At 31.3% G+C, this 26,863-nt stretch overlaps 3 protein-coding genes across 3 annotated transcripts; all 3 read left to right on the top strand.

The window, feature by feature from the left end:
• On the top strand, positions 1-4,762 carry LOC129315554 (putative disease resistance RPP13-like protein 1). The gene is made up of 3 exons (XM_054959346.1): positions 1-3,504; positions 3,669-3,744; positions 4,295-4,762. The coding sequence occupies exon 1, from the start codon at positions 181-183 to the stop codon at positions 3,484-3,486; it is 3,306 nt and encodes a 1,101-aa protein (XP_054815321.1). The 5' UTR covers positions 1-180; the 3' UTR covers positions 3,487-3,504; positions 3,669-3,744; positions 4,295-4,762.
• Positions 364-26,317, top strand: LOC129315555 (phosphatidylinositol 4-phosphate 5-kinase 6-like). Its single transcript, XM_054959347.1, is given in 10 exon segments — positions 364-499; positions 20,697-20,854; positions 20,857-21,949; positions 22,194-22,361; positions 22,722-22,887; positions 23,247-23,363; positions 23,436-23,629; positions 24,098-24,240; positions 24,318-24,393; positions 25,175-26,317. Coding segments are annotated over 9 exon segments (2,322 nt in total). The 5' UTR covers positions 364-499; positions 20,697-20,781; the 3' UTR covers positions 25,467-26,317.
• LOC129315556 (NADPH:quinone oxidoreductase-like) lies at positions 11,240-13,641 on the top strand. Its single transcript, XM_054959348.1, has 3 exons — positions 11,240-11,549; positions 11,651-11,842; positions 13,170-13,641. Exons 1-3 carry the CDS (start codon positions 11,453-11,455, stop codon positions 13,475-13,477), a joined length of 597 nt encoding a protein of 198 aa, XP_054815323.1. The 5' UTR covers positions 11,240-11,452; the 3' UTR covers positions 13,478-13,641.
• Positions 26,318-26,863: the final 546 nt, after the last annotated feature.

Consider the following 26,863-nt stretch of genomic DNA (forward strand, 5'->3'; position numbering starts at 1 on the left):
AACCAATATGCATCACACAAACATTATCTCTGATTTCAATTTCGGAGTAATTCCCAACAACCAATCAACAAAGTGACGACCTTCCACCAGCGAACTTCACTTTCTTCTTCCATCGCTCCTCGGTTTTCATCCTCCGTTGCTGCTTCGTACTTGCTTGTGCTAAGTTTTACATAACAAGCGATGGCTGAGGTGCTGGTTGGAGCATTTCTCTCCGCCGCCATTGAGGCACTTCTTAAGAGATTGGCTTCTAGAGACATTCTTGACTTCTTGCGAGTCAAAAGGTTGCAGGATGGCTTCTTGCTGAACAAACTGGACTTGACCCTTAACAGTCTCAACAAAGTCATGGAAGATGCTGAGGAGAGGCAATACAGAGACCCTCGTGTGAAGCACTGGCTTGATGAGCTCAGAGATGCTGTGTTCCAGGCTGAGGATCTGCTGCTTGAGATTGCAACCGAGGCCTCTCGACGGAAGCTGCAACTTGAACTTCATCCCACCACAGGTAAACTACGCAACCACTTGACTTCCATTGTGAAATCTTTTGAAAAGAAAATCGAAACTAGGGTCCAGAAACTTGTAGGGTACCTAGATTTCTTAGAAAATCAGAGGACGCCGCTGAAGTTGAAGGATGGCTACTCTGGCTCACTCACTCAAGGGGGAGTGAATAGGGGAGTTTTCAAGAGATTGCCAGAATCGTCCTTGATAAATGAAGCTAATATATTTGGTAGAGGTCCTGATAAAGAGAAACTAATCAATATTTTAATGTCACCCAACGAGGGTGGGTGTGGATCCCCAGTGGACGTGATTGCCATCGCAAGTATGGGTGGGATGGGTAAGACAACTCTTGCCCGGCTTGTTTACGAAGACAAAAGGATAACAGAGGAATTTCAACACAAAGCTTGGGTATGCATTTCCGAAGAGTTTGATCCTGTGCAAGCTACAAAAGCGATTATTAAATCACTTGATGGTAAAATTAAACTTGAACAATCAGATGATTTAGATCCACATCAATGTCAACTAAAGGACAAGTTGAAGGATAAGAAATTTTTCTTGGTTCTTGATGATGTATGGAATCGGGATCATACTATCTGGGACTCCTTTCGAATTCCTTTCAACTGTGGAGCTCCAGGAAGTAAGATTCTCATTACAACACGTGAAAAACACATCGCAAAAGTTATCATGCGGTCCAGATATATTCATTGTTTGGAGCCATTACAAGATGAATATCCTTGGAAGTTATTTGCAAACCATGCATTTAGCGACCAATGTATTGATCCAGAACTTGAATCAATTGGTAGAAAAATTGTCCGCAAGTGTGGAGGATTGCCTTTGGCAATAAAAACATTGGGAAGTTTGCTGGGCACAAAACCAGCTCTTCAATATTGGGATGCAATTTTAAAGAGTGATATTTGGTCCTTACCAGAGGAAGAGAGCAATATAATCCCATCTTTAAGGTTGAGCTACCATTATTTACCTTCTAATCTCAAGCGTTGCTTTGCATTTTGTTCCATCTTTCCAAAAGATTACTTGATAGAGAAGGATGTTCTTATTCAGTTATGGATGGCTGAAGGTTTGTTACATTCTACTCACACAAGTAAGAACTTTGAAGAAGTGGGCAACGAAATCTTCAATGACCTACAATCCAGGTCATTTTTTGAACCATCAGAAAAGAATGGCAATTACTTCATAATGCACGATCTTTTGAACGATTTAGCAAAGTCTGTGATGGGAGAGTTTTGTGTTCAGCTAGAGGTTGGTCGGGTGCAAGAAATTTCAACAAAGGCTCGCTACTTTTCTTATAGATGCAAAGCAAATGAAAATCTTGAAACTTTTGAAGATTTCAAATGCCACCAATTACGTAGTTTCATCTTATTGCGTGAAAATTTCAACCTCAAGCATTACATCATTGATATTATGCTCCCGAAATTTATATTTTTCGGCCATGCTAAGCACAGGCACGCATTTGAGTTATTTTCAGGGAATCAAATTTTCAAAGACTTTGGTATCATGCATGGCACAAATGATGATATAATATCTAGATTTTCTCATCTCAAGCACATACGGGGGTTATGTTTGGTGGGATGTCTAAGTTTCAAAACGTTGGCAGATGATATTAGCAATTTAAAGCACTTGCATTACCTGGATCTTTCTGAGACTTTAATTGAAAAATTGCCAAATTCAATATGCTTGCTAATTAATTTACAAACATTGAGATTAAGGGACTGTCCTTGCTTGGTTGAGTTTCCATCAAATTTTCACAAGCTCATCAACTTGCGTCATCTGGACTTGGATGGTTGTTATTTCATAGAAAAGATGCCAAAACATATGGGAAAGTTAACTCGTCTCCGGACAATGAACCATTTTGTTGTGGCAAAGAAAGGAGGAACATGCTTGAAGGAACTAGGTTCCTTGAACCATTTAATGGGTTCACTAACCATCTCAAATATGGCATGCATAAAGAATTCCATGGATTTGAGAGATGCCGGTTTAAAAGAAAAGCATTTGGATAAATTATGTCTAAATTATAAGTGCTATTACCATAGCCGTGAAGCAGGACCACATCAAGAAGACATATTAGAAGGGCTTGAACCAAGTAATAATTTAAAAGAGATCATTGTTGAACATTACGGAGGTACCAAATTTCCAAACTGGCTGGGTGGTTCACACTTTTTACCTAATTTAGTGTCTTTATCTTTGACACGTTGTGCCAACTGTGTGAACTTACCGCCACTTGGGCAGCTACCTTCTCTGGAGAAACTTGAGATTACAGAATTGCATGGAATAAAGGTGATAGGGGAAGAGTTTTATGGGAATGGCTCCTCCAATGCTCCATTTCGTTGCCTTTCATATTTAAGTTTTAAAGAGATGAGAGAATGGGAAGAATGGAATATTTGTCGGGAAGATGAGAGTTTCCCAGCCCTTCAACAGCTTCATATACAGGAGTGTCCAAAACTGAGAAAGTCTCTCCCGCCACACCTTCCTTGTTTAAAACGGTTACACATTTACTCGTGTGGAAATTTGGAGACAACACTTCCCAAATCCTCTTGCATGGAAGTTATAACGTTAGCGGGGTGTAAGAAGATTATAGTAAAAGATGTGCTTGCATGGAGGGAATTAATACGGCCATCAGGACCCATGGCTCCATATGAGTTGAAAGAAATTTCATTTAGTGATCATGACTTTGAAGATGGAGAGTCCTTCCCTGACTTGCTGCCACGTACCGTCGAATCTCTTTCATTCTCAGGTTGTCGCAACTTGAGAAGCATAATATACAGGGGTCTTCTTCACGCCCCTCATCTTACTTCTTTATCTTTTGAAGACTGTCCAGACATGAGTTTTGAAGGCATGCCAGAGGATGGTTTCCCTCCATCCCTTTCTCATTTATCAATTCAAGATTGTCCGTTGCTGGAGGAGAGGTGTCAAAAAGAGACAGGACCAGATTGGCCTAAAATTGCTCGTATCCCTCATGTCTCCATACGCAGAGCTTGACTCTCATTCTACTCAAAGGTACTTCATCCATTTTACTCTCCCACCCATGTTCAATATTCATGTTTTTAATAATTCATCATTTTGTCTTTGTTTTTCAGTTATTATCATTATATTCATCAAAATTATATTATTGCATGCTCACTTTAATTACATCTCTCTCATATCGATTCTTCTTTGGATAGACATTCCTAAAGCTACAGTCTCAAGTTTCCTGGAGCAAAACAACATCATTTATTAATACTGCTTATTTTGGAAAAGGTACGCACTTCCTCTTTATAAATGACGCATGCTTATTTGACAATTTCCACTACTTTCCATTTTCTAACAACAAAAACTCCTATCTAAATATTTCGTAATTTTTTTAATTAAAAATTCCCTCCTTTGTGTTTTGTTGTCCCCGTTCAAGTATGAATAAATACATGGTATTTTACTGAGACATTTCTTGAAGGTCATTTGTACGTACGGGATGTTGATCCATCGGTTACAAATTAAATCTCTATTGCTTAATAGTTATATATGAATCACAACCCACATTCTGTTGCTCTGTTTACATTGTTAGATTTGTTAGCTTTTTATATTTAGCCAAAAGAAAAAAAATCAGATATTACCAATGGTGACCAAAATAAATATACTTCAATACTTCATATTTTGTAAACACACATATCAGACAAGAACTTTACCCGTTTCTGCGAAGTTCATCCTTTTAATTTGTTTGCAAATAGGACAGAGGAGTCATTTCATTATATTATCTTCTCTCCATATGCTACAGTCAACTCATGCCATTACTGTCTTTTTGTGCAAAATGCAGCATCAGACCAACAACAACAACAACAACAAAAAAAGGGAATTTCTGGCTTCAATTTCAGATTAAAAGAAGAGGCGCTGCTCAATTGAAGTGTTCAAACCAGCATGAATGGCTCATATGCATAGTACTTCTGCAGAAATTAAATTAATCTTCCAGTTGATTTTTACGTGTTCTCTAGATTTGGTGGGTGATGGAGTAAGATAAGGTTTGTTGTTATTGTTACATTGCTGTATTTCTTTCGATCTATTTTGAAGGAGTTGATTGGTTTTTTCCCCTGTTTTTCTTTCCCCGAAACGTTCTTTGATTTAGTAGCAAGACTTTGTGATTCAATGTTGCCTTGTAAAGTGTCATCACTCCATTTCAAGTGATTCATTGTCTTAAAAGTTTATTTCTATGATCTTAGTTGGAAGTTTAGTAGTTTGTAATTGACAACATTCTAATTTGTATTATGATCATCTTCTCATTATAAAATTCTCAAGCATATTGTGCTTGAGAATCAAGAGGATGTAGGATTCAATATTTGAATCTGAACCTCTATATATCGTGGTCTCATTTTCTTCTTCCTTTATCTCTTTTTACCCTTTATTATTTAAACATTATTTTATTTTCAAGTTAATTTGTTGCCAACAATGAAGAAGCTAAGTTAATTTTCCAGAATGAATCAAGCAAGTCAGCCGAACTGGTCTATATACAAGCAAAATAAGGTCATACATCAATCTCAAATTGGAGACAGAAAGATAAAGGAAATAAAGGCTACAACGGAATTTAAAATTGATTCTAATATTTACCTCTGAATTTCTGTTCATGTTTATTGTAGGGGGAAAAAAATCTAACTATGTTATTCAAATTATATTGCTTTTGACAGCATTAAATTGGTTTTCTGATACGAAATTGAAAATTGTAGTTGTGTATCTTTTGTTTTCTTCCAGCTTGTCCAAATTTACTGATTTTTTTTTTATTTATTGAAAAGATGATGCATCATTCAAACAGAGATTACAAGTAAAATTGAATGTAACTCAACAACTTCTCGTCATCCATTAGTTTTCACTTTCCTTCAAAAAAGTGGTGATTGATCAAAAATATGAAAAACACCAAACCTGTCAACACATTAATTAATAGCTAAATAATGAGCACAAAAATTTGTTTTCCTATACTTAAGCTCTAAAGACACACATTAATCTCTATATAAAAGCAAACAAACTTCAAGAAGGATATGGAAATAGGGGTGACAATCATTTCGGTTCTGCAATAGAAGATTAATTGCTTCTGCTTAATCAATTAAAATTTTGACTCTTCGAAAACCTTTATCCCAACACATGTGAAGACCCTGCAAGATAGCAATTACCTTTGTAATGGCTGGTGGGTAGTAACCAATGTTGGCATTAAAACCCACGGGCCAATTAGCATTACTATCACGCATCACTCCTCCACATTTCTTAATGCCATTGTTATATGAACCATCCTCATTTCTTTGCTTTTCTGGATTTTGTGTTTTGAACCAAAAAAAAAAATGCAAGGGGATGTACAATTGTTTTAAAAGAAATAAATAATTAGAAAAAACATACAGCCAGCTTTTATATTTGATACTCTCTCCGTTCAAAAATATAAAGTATTTTTAACCGAATCTCACCTTCCAATGAAGTGATTACCTACTTTCAAACTAACTCTATCTTTTTATATTTACCCCCTATTAAACACCCTATAATAAATATAAAGTTACTATCAATAGGGATACTTTAAAAAAAAAAGACAATAATTACACATCAAAAGGTTAAAAATGCCATATATTTTTTAACATCTAATTTCTCAAAAAATACCTTATGTTTTTGAACTGAGAGAATATATTTTATCCAATCAAATCAAAATAAATAAATTTTAATATATTAATAATATAATAATAATAAATTTTTATAAAATAAATAATATATAAGGAATCCATGTGACTTTTGTATATATAGTCCATGTTATAAGACCAAATTAAGCAAACAATCCAACATTTTTAATATTTATATTATAACTGATTTATTATATTTGTCAATGATATATTATTTTATATCAATAATAACATAATACTAAGAATTTAAAAAAAAAAACAGGGGTTCATTCTGTGATTTCAACTTTACAAAATTACCAATATACCCTCCCCTTCATCAAATTTACATTTTTCTCTTTCCCTTCTCCTTATTCAGTCTTAGTTTCGCACAGACAGAGAGAGAGAGAGAGAGAAATCTGGAGTGCCATCACCGACTTCTTCTCTTTCTCATTCATTCCTCATTCTCGCCGGTGTTAGTGGTGGTCATTGCCACCTTGCCAATAGGTTCTCCATCATTTCTGTCTTTGGTGGGCTTCGTCGTTCCTCGTGCTAGCTGCCATTCGCGTGCGGGTTTGAGTAGTGGGTAGAGTGAGAGCTGAATCGCTGATCTAAGGTATTCCTTGTGGGTCTGTTGCTTCTTGGTCTGGTTCGATTGGTTCAGTTCTTCTTCCTCTTGCATGGGTTGCGTTTGAATCTCTCCCCTGTTTTGCTGTAGGTTTTGTCTCCTTCGTTGCCTCTACTGTTATTGGTGATTGAGGTGGGAATCTTAAGGATTCTTTCTTGGTGAACCTGTGCGAGAGAGAGAGAGAGAGAGAGAGAGAGTTGATTGATGACTAAAATTACAGAATTTTTGTGCCGTACTGTTCTAGGAAGGAGAAGATTCAAATTTTAACCTGAAATTTATCTTAAAGCTTGATAATAATATATATATGGATCAACTTTTGAGTTAAATTTATTTTATTTAAATTGATTAATAATGAAGAATTGGTTAGAATTATGTTAGAAGAGATGAGATATGAAACTTGAGGAATAATGGCTATAAGATGGTCATTGAAGTGCTTATTAGCAAAAATTGGACTTGATTTTTGAATATTTATAAAGATTCATTAATTCTTGTAAAAAGTATGAAATTAAATTCAGATGTTGCAAAGAATATTGGTCTATGAAATTTATAATGTGATTTTTGGATTTTTGAAAATGGATAGTTGTTAGTGAAATATTGAATGCTAGCATTTTTATGAATAGATTGAAAATAATTTATGTTTCGTGCCCTAACCAAATGCTAGTGAGGATTTTTCTTGAGAAAAAATTAGGTGTATTATAGTTTAATATTGGTGGTGAGTGAGGTTGGAAAAAAAAAAGAAATTATTGCACTAGTTGAGGGTTAAATAAAATTTTAATATGATTTATAGGAAGTTTGAAAGAGGAGAAATTTGATTAAAGTTGAGAGGATAAATTTAAATTCTGGAGATTTCAGGTAAGTGAATAGCATTCTCTTTAATTTATTTTATTGTCATAGACTTTTATTGAAACATTTTTTTTATGAATTACATTAATTTTGAAAATTATGAAATATTAATAAATGACAAATGAATTATGATATATGCATTTATTTATTCTCAAAAGTGTATTCCCAAGGTTGATGAAAGTACTCTTGTATGGTTGTTAAGTTTTGAAATATATTGACTACTCAAGTACCGTAAGTTTGCCATAATAGCTATAAAGTGTAGTTTTCATAAATTTTGAGATTTGAAACAACTCATGCAAGTTTAGCATTGAGAGTGAAAATTTTATTATAGCAACAATTATTTTTCTTGCATGTTTGAAATGTGGTTTTAAGAAAACTCTAAACAGAACACTGCTGCTAACGGCAGTTCTGTTAACCCATAGCGCCCTGTGGTTAAACATTAGCTAATTTGTCTCGTGAGCTTTATTCTCACGTTTGATATTCGTGGGCTTTGTACCTGCGTTTGATTTCGTGGCCTGAGCCGCATTTGATTATTTACTCTCGTGGATTGTGTGTTTACGTTTGTTTCGTAGCTTCGACTGCATTTAGTTACTTACCCTCGTGAACTGTGTGTCCACATTTGTTTCTGTGGCATAGACCGCATTTGATTATTTACCCTCGTGGATTGTGTGTCTACATTTATTACCTATTCTATTGAGTCCTCAAAAATTTAAATGTGGACAAATATCTGTTTGTTAAAAATTTACAGGATTTTGGCTAGCAAATACATCACTTAGATTTACGTGTGAATAAATGGTTTTCTTTAAGCATGATAAAAATATATTGCTTCCAACTTACTTTCATTTTATGATTATGATTACGACTTACAAACTTACAAATTTATTTTGTTGAATTATTTTTATTTAGTTTACGATATCATTAGAGGTTGTTAATTTAGATTTTACAATTTTACTTTGGGAATGCTATTCACTAGAAAACTTATTTTGACCTCAGATTTGTTAACTGACGCTGATCCCACCATTAACGTCTAAAGGGAAAAATAGCTATAGGGTGTGGAAATTTTTGATTGGTATCATTGTTTTTAATGTAAATATATAATTTGTATGTCTTTTTAATTTAAAAGAAAGAGTAGATGCTCCACATAAATTGTTGATAGACTTTATTTTGGTTTGTATATTGGTTGCTGGCTGGAAGGAGCTACGTTATCTATAAAAAAAATTTGTTGTAGAATTGTCAGGAGATCCTAGTTATAGGGAAAGTTTTGTCAAAATTTTTACAAAAACGTCGACACTTTCTTATGACAATTAGCTTAAAAAAATTTATTTTAATTCTCGTATAATTTGATTAAATTTTTTTTTTTCTTTGTAAATGGAATAAATTTTCATTCTAAAGCTTACGGGGATGTGTGAATGGTTCACATCCGTGCTGATCACCTTCTATTTTTGGGACGTGACAAATAAATTCCTTGTAAATTTTCAAATTTTCAATGACAAATTCCTTATATATCAATGATAAATATCTTATATATCAATGTCAACCGATTATACTTCTAAATTTTCAAAAATTTAGTCTATATTTTTTTAACACAATTTTTTTTTTCAACTAGTAGGCCAATTTATCCTTTGAGAGGAATAGGAAACAAATACTTTAAATATATAAAGTTAAGTACATAAGTTTTTTTCTAATATAACTATGAATTAAGGATAAATAATTTATAATAAATAATAAAAATAAAGCTAATTTCATATAATTTTAATATGATATCTCTTTAAAAAGAAATAGGATGTCACATTAATTATTAAATACTCTCTCTATTTAAAAATATAAGGTATTTTTAATCAAATTTTACCTTTAATAAAATAGTTACTTGCCTTCAAACTAACTATATTTTTCTATATTTATCATTATTTAACAAAGTAGTTCACCTTAAAATAAATGTAAAGTGATTTATTCTATAGGAATACTTTTTTAAAAAAGAAAATGATCCTTGAAAGATTAAAAATATTTTATATTTTTTAATATTAATTTTTAAAAAAATACTTTATATTTTTTAATAAAAAATATTAATTATTCTTTGACTGTCAAACTGCTCGAAGTAGAATTGGGCCAAAAGAAACTGTTCAAAGAAGAACATCATGCAGAGTCACCTTCTCAATTTTTAAATCTTGACGTTTGAGATTTAAAGGTTTTAAATCTTTATTTTTATTTAACTTTTATTAAATAAAATTTATAAAAAAGATAAGAAAATTAATAAATTTGTATCCAATGAATGTAGGCCGTAAAAGTTTAATTTGAATAGTACAAATTTTAATAAACACATTTCAAAAAATTTGCTTGATTAAGAGTTTCAACAGTTTAAATTTAGGCTAAAATACATAAAACCTTCTTAAATTTTAAAATAATTGCCTATAACCTCCCTCATATTTAAAATTTTAAAATTAACTCCCCTAACTTTTAATTTTATTTTTTAAAACCTCCTATTGTTAATTATGTTAGTTTTTCATGAGAATTAAAATGTCATTCAACTAAAAAATATTAGTAAACAAAAATATTATATTGTATAACTATTTATAATAAGTTTTTTATATTTTTTGGATAGTTGAGACATTGATAACAAAAAAAATGTTACTATCACTGTATAAAATTTTAAATATTTATATTTATATTAGTTTTATCCATTTTTTTTGTTATCATTGGTGCATGATTTTATTATTTTAAAATATAATTATTTATTTATATTTTTATGTTAGATTAATGTAATGTACATGGTTAAAATATTTGAAATTTTAAATATTATCATGTTAGATTAATTTATCTTTTAATACTAGAAAAGTATGCACCATTGATAACAAAAAATATAAAAAACTAACATGAAAGTAAATATTTAAAATTTTATATGGTGATAATAACATTTGTTTTGGCTATTATCAATGCCTCAACTATTCAAAAAATATAAAAAGTTATTATAAGTAGTTATATAATATAATGTTTTTTGTTTAATAATATTTTTCAGTTGAATGACATTTTAGCCCTCATGAAAAAAATAATAATAATAGGGGTTTTGCAAAATAAAATTAAAGGTTAGGGAGGTTAGTTTTAAACTTTTAAAGGTGAAAGGGGTTATATGCAATTGTTTCAAAATTTAAAGAGATTTTATGTATTTTAGCCTTAAATTTAATATAAATAGTCTAAATTTAATGTTAATTTTTTTATAATTTTTATATATCTAATATTCATTTATATTCTTGACTGTGTAAATTTAAAATTTTTAACTTATGTTTCATTTAAAAAACTTTTATTTTTCAAAAAATATTTTTAAAAAATAGATGTTAAAAAATTATTTGCACGGTATAGAATATATTTAAATAATTAATTTATAAAAATTATAAAAAATTAAAATTAAATTAGATTATATAGATTCAATTTATAAAAATTATAAAAAAATTTAATATTAAATTTGTATATAAAAAATTTATTGAAATATTTTCTTACTTTTATAAATTTAAATTTTAATAAAAAAATTAAATCCTGGTCCAGATCTGCCCTGCCTTGCCCCACGCGCGGAGTCAGCAGAGAGAAGCTGACTCCCGTCATGCACCCCTCACTGTGACGTACCAAGCCTCCTTCAATTACCCAGAAATCTGACATTTCCAAGTACCAAAATGCAACTGAAATACTTTTACGATTCAATTCTAGTTACCATTTCAAGTTCGCCATGGTTTCCCCCAGCTTCAATTCAATATAGTTGTGCGTTCGTCAATTCAATCATTTGAATTTTCTACGACCCCCAATTCCTATAAGAATGGCCACCGCCGGAGAGAATCTCTTCGTATCACAACATCCACCAGATTTCTGAGTCTAATCACATATAGATAAACAAATGGCTCTGTCAGGGGTGACCAGACCGACGGTTAAAGTGGCGGCGATTTGCGGATCCCTTCGGAAAGGATCGTACAACAGAGGCCTCATTCGATCTGGTATAATTTTACGGTTTTCACAGTATTTTTGTTCGTTTTGATCTTGCTTGTTTGTTCGTGTTTCTGATTTGGTGAGTCGATTGATCTCCGGTTGATCTCAGCCATGGTGTTAAGCAGGGGCGACATTGAAGGCATTGAAATCGAGGAAGTCGACATTGCTTCTCTGCCGATGCTCAACACGGATCTGGAAAAACAGGGGACCTTCCCCGCCGAAGTCGAAGCTTTCCGCCGGAAAATTCTCGAAGCCGATAGCATTTTGTTCGCTTCGCCGGAGTATAACTTCTCCGTCACAGGTATGATCCTTCTTAGCAATTTTGATTTGAATCGAGAAGCTCCTTTTGTTACATCTGATTCTGTGTTCTCCAATCTACACCTCTATGCTACAGTGTTATTTTTGTATGAATTATGAAATATTTACATCGCACAACTAGAAATTAAATAATTGAGTTATTAAGGAATGAACAGTTTCATTTACTCTTAATAACAACTGTTTATTAGCAACAAAGATAATTATACAGAAAATTAACGATTAAATATTTCCGTATAAAATTGATATCAATTGAGAATAAGTTGTTATCAAAATTTAAATAAATGATTGCATGTTAATTTAAGTTAGTCTTTTATTAATAAATATTCATTTAATTTTTAACAATAATTAATTTTAAATTAATTACATTCTATTTAAATTTTAATCATAAATTATTTTTAATTTATATAAATTTTATATAAAGATTCCTAACTATAGATTTGGTTGACAGTGTTGTTGTCAACTGGATAACACTCCGACTTGCACGTGTTTAAGATATTTGTAAATTAATGAAGATGAATCAATTGCTACTTAAATATGTCTAGTTAAATAAAGGCGCGTTGGTTTAATATTAAAAAATAAATAATTTAAAATTTTTATAAAAAGATATTTATTTTATAAAAATTTTATCAAAAACAAATATTATTTTATATTTGATTATAATAATTTAAAAAGTAATTATTAATTAATCATTTTTAAATTTTATAATATTTTCCTTGATTTCTGTTTTATAAAAATAATTTATTATTTTATTATTTAAAATTTTATGATATTTTTGTATATCTCATTTTTTAAAACACTCTTTCGTCTATCATATTAATTATATTCGAAAATATGTTTTTTATTTCTAAATATTTTTAAAAATTAAAAAAAATTTTTAAAAAAAAGTAAATGATTTTTTCATAAAATAAGTTAAAATAAATAGACTTAAAATAAAATAAAATGTTTCAAGAATTTTAGTTACAAAATATGTTTGATTTATGGTATTAAAACCCGAGTTAGCCAATCCAGCTAGTGAAGCGGTAAACTAGATCACTGACAGTCAAGAGTTTTGGATTAGTCAGCTGGGTCGGATTTCATAATTTTTCTCCCCTTGATGAGTCTGAAATGATATCATGTTTAAGTTAAAGAAAGAAAGAATGAATGAAAAAATAGCAACCGGTCACGTCTATGCTTTAATAACCTTGTTTTATTGAATTATGTGTGATTTTTATACTTGAACATCCCATTTACTTGTGAATGAATGCCTTTTTTATGTTTCGTACCTTGATTTCCTTCACGAAATAATCAAAATACGGTATGAATGGTGACAGCACCACTGAAGAACGCAATGGACTGGGGATCGAGGCCACCGAACGTGTGGGGAGGCAAAGCAGCAGGCATAGTGAGTGCAGGAGGGCTGCTAGGAGGAGCCAGAGGCCAATTCCATCTTCGCCAGATTGGAATATACATTGATCTTCACTTCCTCAACAAGCCTGAGTTCTTCCTTAATGCCTTTGAACCTCCTATTAAGTTCAATCCTGATAATGGCGACTTGATTGATGATGATGCCAGGCTCAGATTGAAGCAACTCCTTCTCTCCCTCAAGGATTTCTCCCTCCAACTTCAACCCAAATCTTGATTCCTTATACACTGATTATTGATCACTCATTTTGGCTTTGTAATTTTCAGTGTTTTGACTCCCAAGTAATTAGGGCCATTCTCATTCTTGTATGTTATCAGTTTGTTTGAACCTTCGGAATGTTTCTTGTTAGGCAATACAGAGTTTGAGTGTAATCTGCTTCCATGGCATGGGTTGGGTCTGGGTGGGGGTTCTTTGACAAATTCAAACAGTTGCGTCTATCCATGATTTATTCTTTTGATTTTATATTTTTATTAATATCTATTTATTTATTAGATTATTTTGGCCAGAATACTAGTTTTCAAATTCATTGAAGCTAAATAAACAGTCTCTAAATTAATAACTTATAAACTAGTAAATTTTGCCCTAACAATTAAGTGGCTAGATTAGTAAATGGGAAAAAAAAATAAAAACAAAACCATTGCATGAAAAAGGGGGGAGGGGTGTCTTCACTTTCTACTCTCTATTTCTCTCGTTTTACCTTTGTTGTTGTTAAATCAAAATTTCAACGATTTAGATTTAATATTTAATAAAATTATTATTTTAATTTTATATAAAAATATATAAATAAATTTGTACTGTTAAAGTTTGATCTAAACAACTTAAAATTATAATATTTTTGTGTATATATTTTATGTAAAACTATAATAATAATTTTATCTAAAATTAAATTTAAACTGTTTAAAAGCTTTAATCAAACAATAATAAACGAAAAATTAGAGAAATAGAGAGTAAGAAAAAGTGAGACACCCCTCTCCCAATTGGTCCATAATGTAAATCATTTCCAACATGCATGTCCCATGTTCAAGAAATTCAATTATTTTTTAATATCATGAAATTTTGACCTTTTTTTTTTAAAGATTTTTCCTTATCTACAACTAACGCCCACATCCAATGCATAATTATTTAATACACATAAACCAACGCAAGAATAAAAATAGAAAGAAATTTCTTAAAGTACTTAATAACTTTTAGAAAATATCTTACAGGGAGTGTAATTGAAAATGAGTGGTTTTTAAAAAAATAAAAAAGATGAATGTAACTAAAACTTGTAGTGACAAATTAGAAATGAGAAGTAAGTAATGAGAGAATAAGCTGGTGGCCTAATAGGGGGACAATTGACTTGGCTTCGTGGATTTGTCTTGTCTTGAAGCTGAAGCATTTATTAATGGAGGAAATGGAGGGAACACTAACAGGGACAGATAGGAATAGGGTTAGACAAAAAAACCATAAATAATTTTTGTGATAGAAGGAAGCAGCCTCAATGGAAGATCCACATCCCGATATTGTTCACATCAAACAGTTATTTTTGAGTTCAATAGGTCCAGTGCCATCCACATCACCCAGCTATTTGCCTCTGTTTTCATTTACATTCTTAAATATCAACCTTTTTTATTTTTACACATACTACTTCCATTTTCAAATATTAAAAATAATTAATTTATATAATTTAAAAAAATTAATTAAATATAATAATTATATTTGAAATTGAAAATGTGAATTAAAATATTCCTGTAATTAATTAAACAGCTTAATATAGTGATAATAAGTATTGATTTTATGAGGAACAATTTTAAAAAAAAATGTATTAAATACTTTTTAAAATTTATAATCTTGCTCATAAATAAAAACAAAGACAGACATAATAGTTTTTCTTATATTTAAAAATGAAGAGTATGAAGAATATTTGGTCAATTTTTGCCATATTGTGTAAAGGCTCAGTGGACAAGTCATACTACTTCTAATTTATGGACTTTGGACTCAATTTAATATTTGATATTAGTATGCTCATGAATGATATTGGCACATTAATCAAATAGGTTATGTATTCTCTCTCTTGTTCTGTTTATAAATTACTTTCAACATATTTTACCATAATTAATGAAAACTTGAAATTATATTAATTTTATCTTAAAATTTAATAAATTTTTACATCTACAGCCTTGCAAAAAGAATTATTTTTAATAATTTTGTGTAGCATTTAATAAGAGTAAAAAGATAAAAATGAATAGAAAAAATAGTGAAGTATTTTATAAATAAGATCAAAATTAATCTTCTTTATTTGTCTTATAAATAAAATTAAAAGAGTATATACTCATTCTAGTTGGTATTATAAAACAAATTGAAGCACCTTGCAAAGGCTAATGAAAGATGATTAGGTTATTATTTTTTAAAAAATAAAATAAAATATTGATTTTGCCTTCTGAATGTTTCTTGTTAGGTAGTACAGAGTCTGGATGTAGTCTGTTTCCCTGGCATGGCTTGGGTCCGGGTCTAGGTTCCTTGACAAATTCAAACAGTTGAGTCTATCCATGATTTATTCTTTCCTTTGTAGTTAATTACATTGATTTTATATTTAAATTAATACTCCTTCTATTTTTATTTATAAAAAAAATATTATTTTTAATTTATTTTTTTATATAAGTAAAATTATATTTTTTAATAGGCATTTATTACAAACTTTTTGAATTACCCTCATAATTTTATCATTTATATTTATAAAAAATAATTAATAAAGACTTAATTAACACAATTAATAAAGAATATTGTAGTCTAATTTTTTTATCTTCAGACAAAATTAATATAGTTAACTGATTTTTTTAAATTGTGTAATATAATTTTTTTCATACAAATAGAAATGAAGGGAGTATCTATTTATTTATTAGATTATTTTGGCCAGAATAATAGCTTTCAAATTTATTGAAACTAAATAAACAGTCTCTAAATTAATAATTAATAAATTAGTAAATTTTTCCCTAACAATTAAGTAGCTAGATTAATAAATGGAAAACAAATAAAAGCAAAAGCCATTGTACAAAAAAGGGGAGTTTCCCTTACTCTCTATTTCCCTTCATTTATGTTCATCATTTTAGATCAAAATTTTAACAGTTTGATTTAACATTTGATAAAATTATTATTTTAATTTTATATAAAAATATATTAATAAATTTGTACTATTAAAATTTGATCTAAACAATTTAAAACTATAATATTTTATTTATATATTTTATGAAAAAATATAATAATAATTTTATTAAAAATTAAATCTGAACTGTTGAAAAGTTTTGATCTAATAATAATGAAAAAAATGAGAGAAATGGTGAGTAAGGAAAAAGGAGCCACTCCTCTCCCAATCGGTCTGTAATGTAGATCATTTTCAACATACATGTTGCATGTTAAAGAAATTGAATTATTTTTTAAATATCATGAAAACTTGACTTAATTTTTTTTTTCATATTTTCCCTTGTCTACAACTAACACTCACATCCAATGCATAATTATTTAATACACATAAACCAACAAGAGAATAAAAATATAAAGAAATTTCTTGAAGTACTTAATAACTTTTAGAAAATATCTTGCATTATGTTTGGGCTTAAAATAAAGGAATGTTTGATTATAACTTAGAAGTATGAAAGAGGAAATGTCAAGCTCAATAAACCATCCACTAAAATAAGGTTCGATCCATTTAAAAAGAGATCTTTCAAACTAAATAAGCACTAACCCATGAAAGAAACGTGATCTTTAAAACTTGAAGCGACTGAGCTAAGAAAACTATTATTTAAATGGGAGACCGTTACTTGAACATCCCTAAATCTTGCAAGATTGTACTTAGCATGAATAGATATCTTAGCACAAAGCATTTAGACTCTTTATTGTGCGAACATAATGGTCTCAACCTAACATTATAAATAAAGTTCTAAAAAAAAAACAAAGAAAGCAGCAAACAAACAACAAACACACAATCTAAATACTTTATTACTCAAATTTATCTTTTATCATTTTGTACTCAAAAGTTAGATCTTCTTTCCTATTTTATTGTAGTTCTGTAATTCAGTAGCCTTACACCATTAATCAAAACTACTTTTTTTTTACTATTTATTGTATCTTTGTATTTGAACAAATTAAGATAAAAAAATTTAAGAGCTTTTAATTATATTGAAATTTTATATCTTTAGCATGCCTAATAATTATATTGTTCAAATATCAAGAACAATTTGTGTGCTGAGGGAGTGTAACTGAAAATGAGTGATTTTTGGAAAATAAAAACATGAATGTAACTAAAACTTGTAGTGACAAATTAGGAAAGAGAAGCAAGCAACGAGAGAATAAGCTAGTAGCCTAGTAAGGGGACAATTGACTTGGCCACGTGGACTTGTCTTGTCTTGAAGCTGAAGCATTTATTAACGGAGGAAATGCAGTGAACAGGGACAAATAGGAATAGGGTTAGGCAAAAAACCATAATTTATTTTTGTGACAGAAAGAAGCAGTCTCAATGGAAGATCCACATCCTGATATTGTTCACATCGAACATTTTATTTGAGTTCAATCGGTCCAGTGCCATCCCCATCACCCAGCTATTTGCCTTTATTTTCCTTTACATTCTTAAATATCAACCCTTTTTATTGTCACACATTCTCCTTCCATTTTCAAAAAAAAAAATAATTCATACAGTTTTAAAAAAAGTTGATTAAGTATAATAATTATATCTGAAATAAAAGAATTTAGACTAAAATATCCTAGTAATTAATGAAAAAAATTAGTATGGTTATAATAAACATTAATTTTACAAGGGATAATTTGAAAAAAAATATGATAAATACTTCTTAAAATTTGTGATTTTGCTTATAAATAAAAATAAAGACATAGTTTCTCTTATATTAAAAAATAGAGGGAGTATGAGGTATATTTGGTCAATTTTTGCCATGTTGTAAAGGCTCAGTAAACAAGTTATACTACTTCTAATTTATGGGACATTGGACTCAGTTTACTACTTGATATTAGTATGCTGGTGAACGATATTAGCACATTAATCAAATTTGTTATATATTTTCTTTCTCGTTTTATTTATAAAAAACTTTTAACATATTTTATTATAATCAATGAAAACCTTAAACAATATTAAATCTGTCTTAAAATTTAATAATTTTTTACCTCTACTCCTAATAAGGACAAAAAAATATTTTTAATAATTTTTTCTAACATTTAATAAGGATAGAAATGAAAAAATAAACATAAAAAATAGTGAAATGCCTTATAAATATAATCAAAATTAACCTTATTTCTTCATCTTATAAATAAGATCAAAAGAGCATATACCATTCTAGTTTCTATTATAAAACACATCTAAGCACTTTGCAAAAACTAACAAAAGATATTTAAGTTATTAATTTTATTTGAAAATGGACTAAATTTTTTATTTTACTCATTTAAATGAAAATTTTTTCTATTTATATTATACTTTCTCTCATAGTTAATAACTTTAAATAGAGATAATATTAAAAAAATCTAATGAATATCTTATCAAATGACTTATAATAAAGACTAATATGTATCTTTTTTAATAAAATACCTTAAAAGAAATGAGTTTGGTCCGTGTTTGTAGTAAGCCCAAACCTAACAAATTATGTAAAAGTCCAAAAAATTTTGGTCTCCTATCTTATTTTTAGAGCTTAAAAAAACATTTATTTTAGAGAAAGTGGCTTTTAGAAAAGTTTAAGATAGTCAAGAAGATGAAAAGCTGATGTGTATAACTACAGAAGTGACTAATGACATGATCATAATTTAACGTGGATGAAATGGGTTCCCAAGACAGAGGAAATGATGAAACAAAGATCTCACTACATGTATCACTATAGTGACACTTGCCTCCACCAACGAGGTAAAAAAAAGACACTAATATTTCATATAGTTATTATATATGTTACTTGAAACAAAAAATTATACATATCCGCAAAAAATTTAGGTCTAGTAAAAAAAGTTAGTCTGTCATAATATAATGAATCAATATTCAAATCTTTGCTATGCTCACATGTAATATATGGCCCCGCTTTGGATATGATTATTTCATATATAATGTCTCATGTGAGTGATAAAAAAAGTATCATTCAACCAACAAGAATACAATTAACAAAAGGAGCTAGCTCTTTGAAATATGTGAACTAAAATTCAAATCTCTATTAATAGAGATGTCCACATTTAATATCTAGACTTGCCTCAAACAAAAATATCTCTAATCAAAAAATACCTATGTGTACTAAAAAAGTTAGTTGATGTTTATAATATAGGATGTTGATAATTATTTCAAAGTTCTTAAAAATTAGTTGATGTATCAATCTTTTAAAAAATGTATGTGCTTTTAATTATGATTTCATTAAATAATTCTTACAAGTGCTTCAATAATGAGAATTAAAATTTTAATTGACTATTTCTTCAAAAGAACATGAAGTAAGTACCAGATGTCATATATTTTAAGTTAAACAAGATTATAAAAGCTATCAAATATCATATATTTTAGAATAAGTAAAATCTCTAAAAAATATTATAAAATTATGTATAAAGAGAATAGAATGACACAAGTATTTGGATGAGCCTAGCAAAGTATCATTATTATCAATTAAATCACAATTAATATGGAAAGAAAAAACTCAAAAGTTGACGAAAAGTAATCATTACTAATGACAAAAAAGACTAATAATTAATTAGCTCTACATCATTTCCCACACTGAATTTCTAATTCTAATGAAAACAACTTTGTGTTCTTCCACAGTAGAAACAGCCTTGAAAAGTGAAAGCCCACTCAAGTTGTGTAGTAAAACTACAGGAACAACACTGCAAAAGACTGTGTTTTTATAAAAGGTTAATGTTAATTGGTGTTGATGACTCCAAACGGTGAAAGAGATAGTAAGTATTTTATCAAAGAAATTGAAAGACAAAACTAAAATTAGGAGAATTGAATGCTGAGAATAGGACAGATATCTTCCCTACCGTTTCATGTACCATATTCATCCTTCAACACTAGTCATTTCTCCTTCTTCCAATTGTCTGGTCTGCTATTGCTTTGAGGAGCCAAATTCGGAATCAGCAGGAAGTGGAATCTCTTTGGTCCGTACTCAACTGAACAAAACAAATAAAAAAAATAATGATAATGTAATAAAATAAATAAAAAAGTGTGGGGGAAAAGTGAATTTTCTAACATGATAGGAAATAATAACTGAAAAATAGCGACGAGTCTCCGATCAACTTTCTTGTTTTTTCCTCGCCAATGTAATGTAATAGTTTAACAGCAGCGTTTCCTCTGAAAATCTGAAAACAACCGATCCTGCAAAAGTACTAACGGAATTAAGCGGATTTTTCCTTTTTTGGATCAAATTCGGGCATTGAGTTTGGAGTTGGATTCAAAATCTTTCCCTTCTTTGCCTTTTGTGTCATGTTGCAGAGATGGTTACTGAAACGCGACGCAACAGTACAAAACACGAACCTTGACAGATATTTCTCATCTGGGTATTCATGGATGAAGGCGAATGATAGGCTATAAGAAGAATGAGCCGATAACGATAACTCGAAGCATTATTTCTGAGGCTTGGGAAGCAACGGTTAACAAACAGAGTCTTCGGTTAAGGGAGAAAACAAAGTAATCGTGCCAATGTCTGTGGATAATGACGACGAAGATCATCTGCCGGGAGAAATCTATCACGTCGAGAAGATTCTCTCCAATGGCGATTTCTATACTGGCCAATGGGGCGATCATCTTCCTCAAGGTCAAGGAAAGTACTTGTGGATTGATGGGTGTATGTATGTGGGTGAGTGGGAAAAAGGCAAGACCCATGGTAATGGAATGTTTAGTTGGCCAAGCGGGGCAACATATGAAGGTGAATTCAAAAATGGTTATATGGATGGTGTAGGTACTTACATAGGTTCATCTGGAGATACCTATAAAGGGTCTTGGGTGATGAATATGAAACATGGGAAAGGGACAAAAAGCTATCCAAATGGTGATTACTATGATGGGGAATGGAGGAAGGAGTTTCAGGATGGTCATGGGAGGTATCAATGGAGGAAAGGGAATTATTATATTGGACAATGGAAGAATGGGAGGTTCAATGGGAATGGTTCAATGATGTGGACAGATGGGAACAGGTATGATGGTTTCTGGGAAGATGGCTTGCCTAAGGGGAATGGAACATTCAGATGGGCTGATGGGAGCTTCTATGTTGGGGTTTGGAGTAAAGATCCAAAAGAGCAAAGTGGGACTTACTACCCTGCAGGTTCTACTTCTTCTGGTCATAAAGATTGGGACCCTCAAGAGGTTCTTTCTGCTGTTTTGAATGATTGTGTAGTGTACCCTTGTGACGATGTGCCAATTTATCCTTCAGAGAAGAGGTTAAACTTGCCTGAGATGATGGCTATGTTGCAGTCAGTATCTAAGAAGGGACATGATGGTGGGAGGACTAGGTGGATGTCTGCGGATGCAAGGCTGAGTAGTTATGGCAGTGAAGAATTCCATCGTAATTCTGATGTGGAAAGGAGAGCAAGTACAGAAAGTACAGGGAGTTTTCAGTTTGAAGATGCTGTTTCAAGAGGGAATAAACCGCCACATTTGAGACTAAAGCCTCCCAAGAGACAGGGGGAGGCTATATCCAAAGGGCATAAGAACTATGACCTCATGCTCAATCTGCAGCTAGGAATCAGGTACTGATCAGAGCTTTTATTCTCCCTGTATTTTAATGACATCTCAGTTTCAGTTAAGCTTTCAATCTTCATATTCTGTCATTTTCTTCTGCTCCTAAAATTTGGAGTGATAGCTTGTATCTGCTAAAATGAGTTTTTGCCAATGATACGTGTGTACGATGACATTGTGTGATTTAAATACAACTTTTCTTTTATGATTCTGATATTCACTACAAGGTTATTAATTTCTTGTGCCATAGCACAGACATTCTGTTGGAAGACCTGCTCCAAGTGCATCCCTTGATTTGAAGCCTTCTGCATTTGATCCCAATGAAAAAGTGTGGACCAAGTTTCCACCAGAAGGATCAAAGCACACACCGCCTCACTCATCTTGCGAGTTTAGATGGAAGGATTACTGCCCAGTGGTGTTCAGGTCAGGCTTCAGACAAAAATGTCAAGATTGTATTGACTTTGTTTATACAGAAAATGTGTTTAAGTTAGGTGAAATGTTTTTTTGCAGTATGAACTGCTGAGTGCTAACTTGTTGAGACTGCAATTGAAATTATATAACCTTTTATCTGGAGGCAATAAGAGATTGGTGATATGCTCTAAAAGAGAATGTGTCTGTAACACAAACACTAGGAACGTGTGGAAACACTCCTAGTTGTACTTGAAGTTGCAATTGTTTCATAAGTCATAATATTAACATTACTGATAGTGTTAACTTTGTTTGTCAGAATACCTTTTTCGGTAAATATGTGAGACAATTGTTCATTACTTTTTATATTTTCAGGGCTCTTAGAAAATTGTTCAAAGTAGATCCAGCTGATTACATGTTATCGATTTGTGGGAATGATGCCCTTCGTGAGCTCTCATCCCCAGGAAAAAGTGGAAGCTTTTTCTATTTGACCAACGATGACCGATACATGATAAAGACAATGAAGAAGGCTGAAGGAAAAGTGAGTTACCTTGAAATTGGCTGGATCTGATATAACGAGTTCTTGAATTTCTCCAACAATTTGGAAGCAGAATCATTACCATGCCCATCAAGAGTTATAAAGTTTTGCCACTTACATTATGTGTATGTAAATTTACAAAATCAATGTGAATGCATTGAAGGTCAACAAATACCACATATTTGTAAAAATGTTTTGTGAACTTGGTAATTCTTTTGTATGTAAACCACTTTAAAAATTATTTCAAATTTATTAAAGGTTACCATCACACCTAACTTTGATGCGATTATTTTCTACTGTTGCCTGCATAGCGAAGGCAATCTATCTGCTCGATAAATCTCGACTTCATGATGTGATTGCAGGTTCTCTTGCGTATGCTTCCTGCATATTACAATCATGTTCGGGCTTTTGAAAACACTCTAGTGACCAAGTTCTATGGTCTCCATTGTGTTAAACTAACAGGATCTGCACAGAAGAAGGTAATACATAAGTGTGAATAAACTGTTACTTTCATGAAAATTTTTTACTTTCTAATACCTTATAAATTTCAGGTACGATTTGTCATCATGGGGAATCTATTCTGTTCTGAATTTTCCATTCATAGGCGCTTTGACTTAAAGGGCTCTACCTTTGGTCGTACAACTGATAAACCTGAGTCAGAAATAGATCCAACAACCACCCTTAAAGACCTTGACCTAAATTACATTTTTCGGTTGCAGAAGGACTGGTTTGAAGAATTTTGCATGTGATTCTCTTGCTTACTACTTTGATCCCTTCATTTGTGTTTGTTTGTGTTTGTGTGGATGCGCACATTATGTGTTATGGAGGACACTGCATAATCCAATTGTTTGCCTCATACTTGATAGCTGCTTTCTTAAGGGTATCACTTATGACTTTCGGAGCTCAGCTTTCATGAAAATGGAAATGAGATCAGAGGTTTACAAATAACTGATTGAATATAAATTATAGCTGGCATAAAATGTCTTATATTCATTTCTTTAAATTATAAGATAAAAGGGTCATACCAATTACTGATCATATTGGAATGAATCTCACATCCCTGAAATGGTTGTACTGTTGTATAAAGTACAAATTGGCTGCATTTTTCACTCCTACATTTGTGCACTTTAATATGGACTCACTGGCTTGACTTGAAATATATGGAATATTTGGAAGGTAGTTTGTTTTATTTTCTAAGCATGCCTTCATGCAGGCAAGTGGATAGGGACTGTGACTTACTTGAACAGGAAAGGATAATGGATTATAGTATGTTGGTTGGTCTTCACTTCCAAGAAAAACAATCTTATAGAGATTCTCTTACACCTACCCGTACTTCAGGAGGTTTCACTCCTAAAGGTTATTACTTGTGCTTTTTTTTTTTTTTTATGTTCAATATGAATCTTTGCTAAATATATGAACATATCTTGCAACAGACGGACAATTTGACAATGGTGGAACCCCTCGTCTTTCAATAGCAGATAGAGATAAGCTTCTCATAAGTCCTAGTCGGTATGGTCTTTCAACACATGCTGGTAGAAGTTTCCGTCATTTAATAACACTCCAATTTTGATAGCTAAGTGTTCAGTCAAATCATCCGGAACCCAACTAGGCCTATGCTTGTTTTTGACAGTTTACTTATCTATTTTAATGAGGAAAACTATTCCTTGGTTTCTTAGCTGGTTGTTATGACCTTTTTATCTCTTAACAAGATATTACGAGTGGAGTAACTTTTTCAAGGAGTCAATGATGTGATGTTGAGTTCTAAAATGTTTGTATGTTTCTTTTTTCTTTTTTTTTTCCTAGTGGGAAAAAACAAGCTTCAGTAACTCACAAACCTTGCTCTTTTACTAGCTCTAATTCAACAAGCATGGGGATAGCCCTGTTCAACTCGACGTGGCTGTCTAACTCTGCTTTGCTTCTACTGAATTTAACATTGATACTTTATCTGTTGTTCACCTCTTAATTTTTCCCTGATCTGCATCAATACAGGTCCTTCATCAACTTATAAAAACTTTCACTATTCACTTTGATTCTCTCCAGCCAAGAATTGTTTGTTTTTCCTCTGCTTGCAATGCTGTGATTCTGATCAGGAAGAAAGTTGGATGCATCTGCATGCTGCAATTATTAGGTGTTCACCATCATGTTTGCTAATAAGATTATAACTGGTGGAAGAACTTTATTGGACAAGTTGATATAGCAACTCCTAAAGAACTAGGTTTAATCATGTCCTGATAATTAATGGAAATAACATTTTTTCATAAAATATTAAGCATTGTGTTTCCCGTTGTAGGTTGCCATCCATTCAACTAGGTATAAACATGCCAGCGAGGGCTGAACGGACTGTGAGAAGCAATGAGGGTGAAACTCCTCAGCTGGTTGGAGAACCAACAGGGGATATTTATGAAATTATAATCTTTTTTGGCATCATAGACATATTACAAGACTATGATATTAGTAAAAAGCTTGAGCATGCTTACAAAGCAATGCAGTATGATGCAACTACAATCTCTGCTGTTGATCCTGGATTATACTCAAAACGCTTTCGAGATTTCATCTTCAAAGTTTTTGTAGAAGACACTTAAAGGGTAAAGTTTTTATGCTAATCATTCAACTTTCAGCAAGAGGTCATCCAAGCAAGAGGCATTTACGGCAATTACTCCAGTAATCAGCACATTCATACCCATTTTGGCCACAACTGCACTGATAGGAGGGTGTTTTATGAGTGCCAGGGGATGCAGAACACATCTGAATGGACCTAGGTCTAATTATTTTTGGCAGTTGCATCAGGATCTTCAACAGAAACATAACAAATGAAAGACATTTTCTAAAATAATTTATGAGGAAAAATTTTGTGTTCACTATCTGCATGTGCATGCAATGGTCCAAATTTAGTCTACAAATTTGGAGGCTGTGTTAAGATTGTGCTGATTCAATTGAGTCATTGTATGTACATACATGTGGTGAAGATACACATACTTTTGTTAGAAAACCTCAGAAACTGCTAGAGAAGGGCACTGGAGTTTTTTTTTTTTTTTTTTCTCTCTTGTGAAAATTGTGCATTCCCCCTCTAGTCATCATACGTTTGTTTTGTGAAGGTCATGATAATTATAGTGACAGGAAAATTATTTGTTGTATTCAATGTTGTAGAGCCACCCTAGCATATTGCAATTTGTAAATGAATCAACCAAAAAGGGTAAAACCAGTATTAGAAATCATTCTTTTTGGTGGCCATTTGTTCCCAGGGGAATCTCGGGGGTTTTTTGCACTGAATAAAAATGTACAGAAGATGAAGAGGGGTTTAGTTTGTATGTATGAAACATTTAGATTAATCATCTTGTTTTCCTTGGAACAGGATTGGGTATTCACTTTTTTGATTCAGTGAAATAGCTTACTCTTTTGTCTAATGATGCCTCCTCTTCCATGTTGTGGCCTTGTCTCTATTGTTTGTGAACAGCAAATCAGATAAGGCTTGCAAAACTCTGAAGATTGTAGTTGATGGAACTTCACGATATTTATTTGTTTTTCTTGGGTAAATTACATAGAATTCTATGAAATTTTGTAAATGTATTTCTTGTTTTTAAAATACTCAGATCTCTCTTTTGAAACAAAATGTTTTCTTTTCCTTTAGTCAAATTTCTACATTTTTTTTAATTGACACATACTCAGCTTAAATACATGATTTTTTTTTTTGGACTAAAAACACTAAATGGAGGGCATTTCATCGAATAATTTAATAAACTAAAATAAAATTCTGTCAAATCTCACATTAGCCGACCCATTGTTGATCAATTTCATTTCATTACTACTAAGATGATCAGAGATTAGAAATTAAATTGTAGTGAACATTGTCAACACATTGCAGCAACCTACAACCTATTGCCTTCAAAAGTGCTTGAAATTCTATATAAATCACATTAACCACCTGCAATATGTTTTCCAACTAATTGCAATTGGAAATATTAAGAATTTATGAATTACC

This window comes from Prosopis cineraria, unplaced genomic scaffold (assembly GCF_029017545.1).
Source record: "Prosopis cineraria cultivar Desert tree isolate PC_DT_omini unplaced genomic scaffold, ASM2901754v1 PC7, whole genome shotgun sequence".
NCBI lineage: Eukaryota > Viridiplantae > Streptophyta > Magnoliopsida > Fabales > Fabaceae > Prosopis > Prosopis cineraria.

Bases quoted from the DNA above. Each gene is read 5' to 3' on its own strand.
- LOC129315554 (XM_054959346.1), top strand. From the start codon at position 181: ATGGCTGAGGTGCTGGTTGGAGCATTTCTCTCCGCCGCCATTGAGGCA.
- LOC129315556 (XM_054959348.1), top strand. From the start codon at position 11,453: ATGGCTCTGTCAGGGGTGACCAGACCGACGGTTAAAGTGGCGGCGATT. The intron at 11,550-11,650 runs GTATAATTTTAC...GGTTGATCTCAG, and splicing joins CAGAGGCCTCATTCGATCTG to CCATGGTGTTAAGCAGGGGC. The intron at 11,843-13,169 runs GTATGATCCTTC...GAATGGTGACAG, and splicing joins GTATAACTTCTCCGTCACAG to CACCACTGAAGAACGCAATG.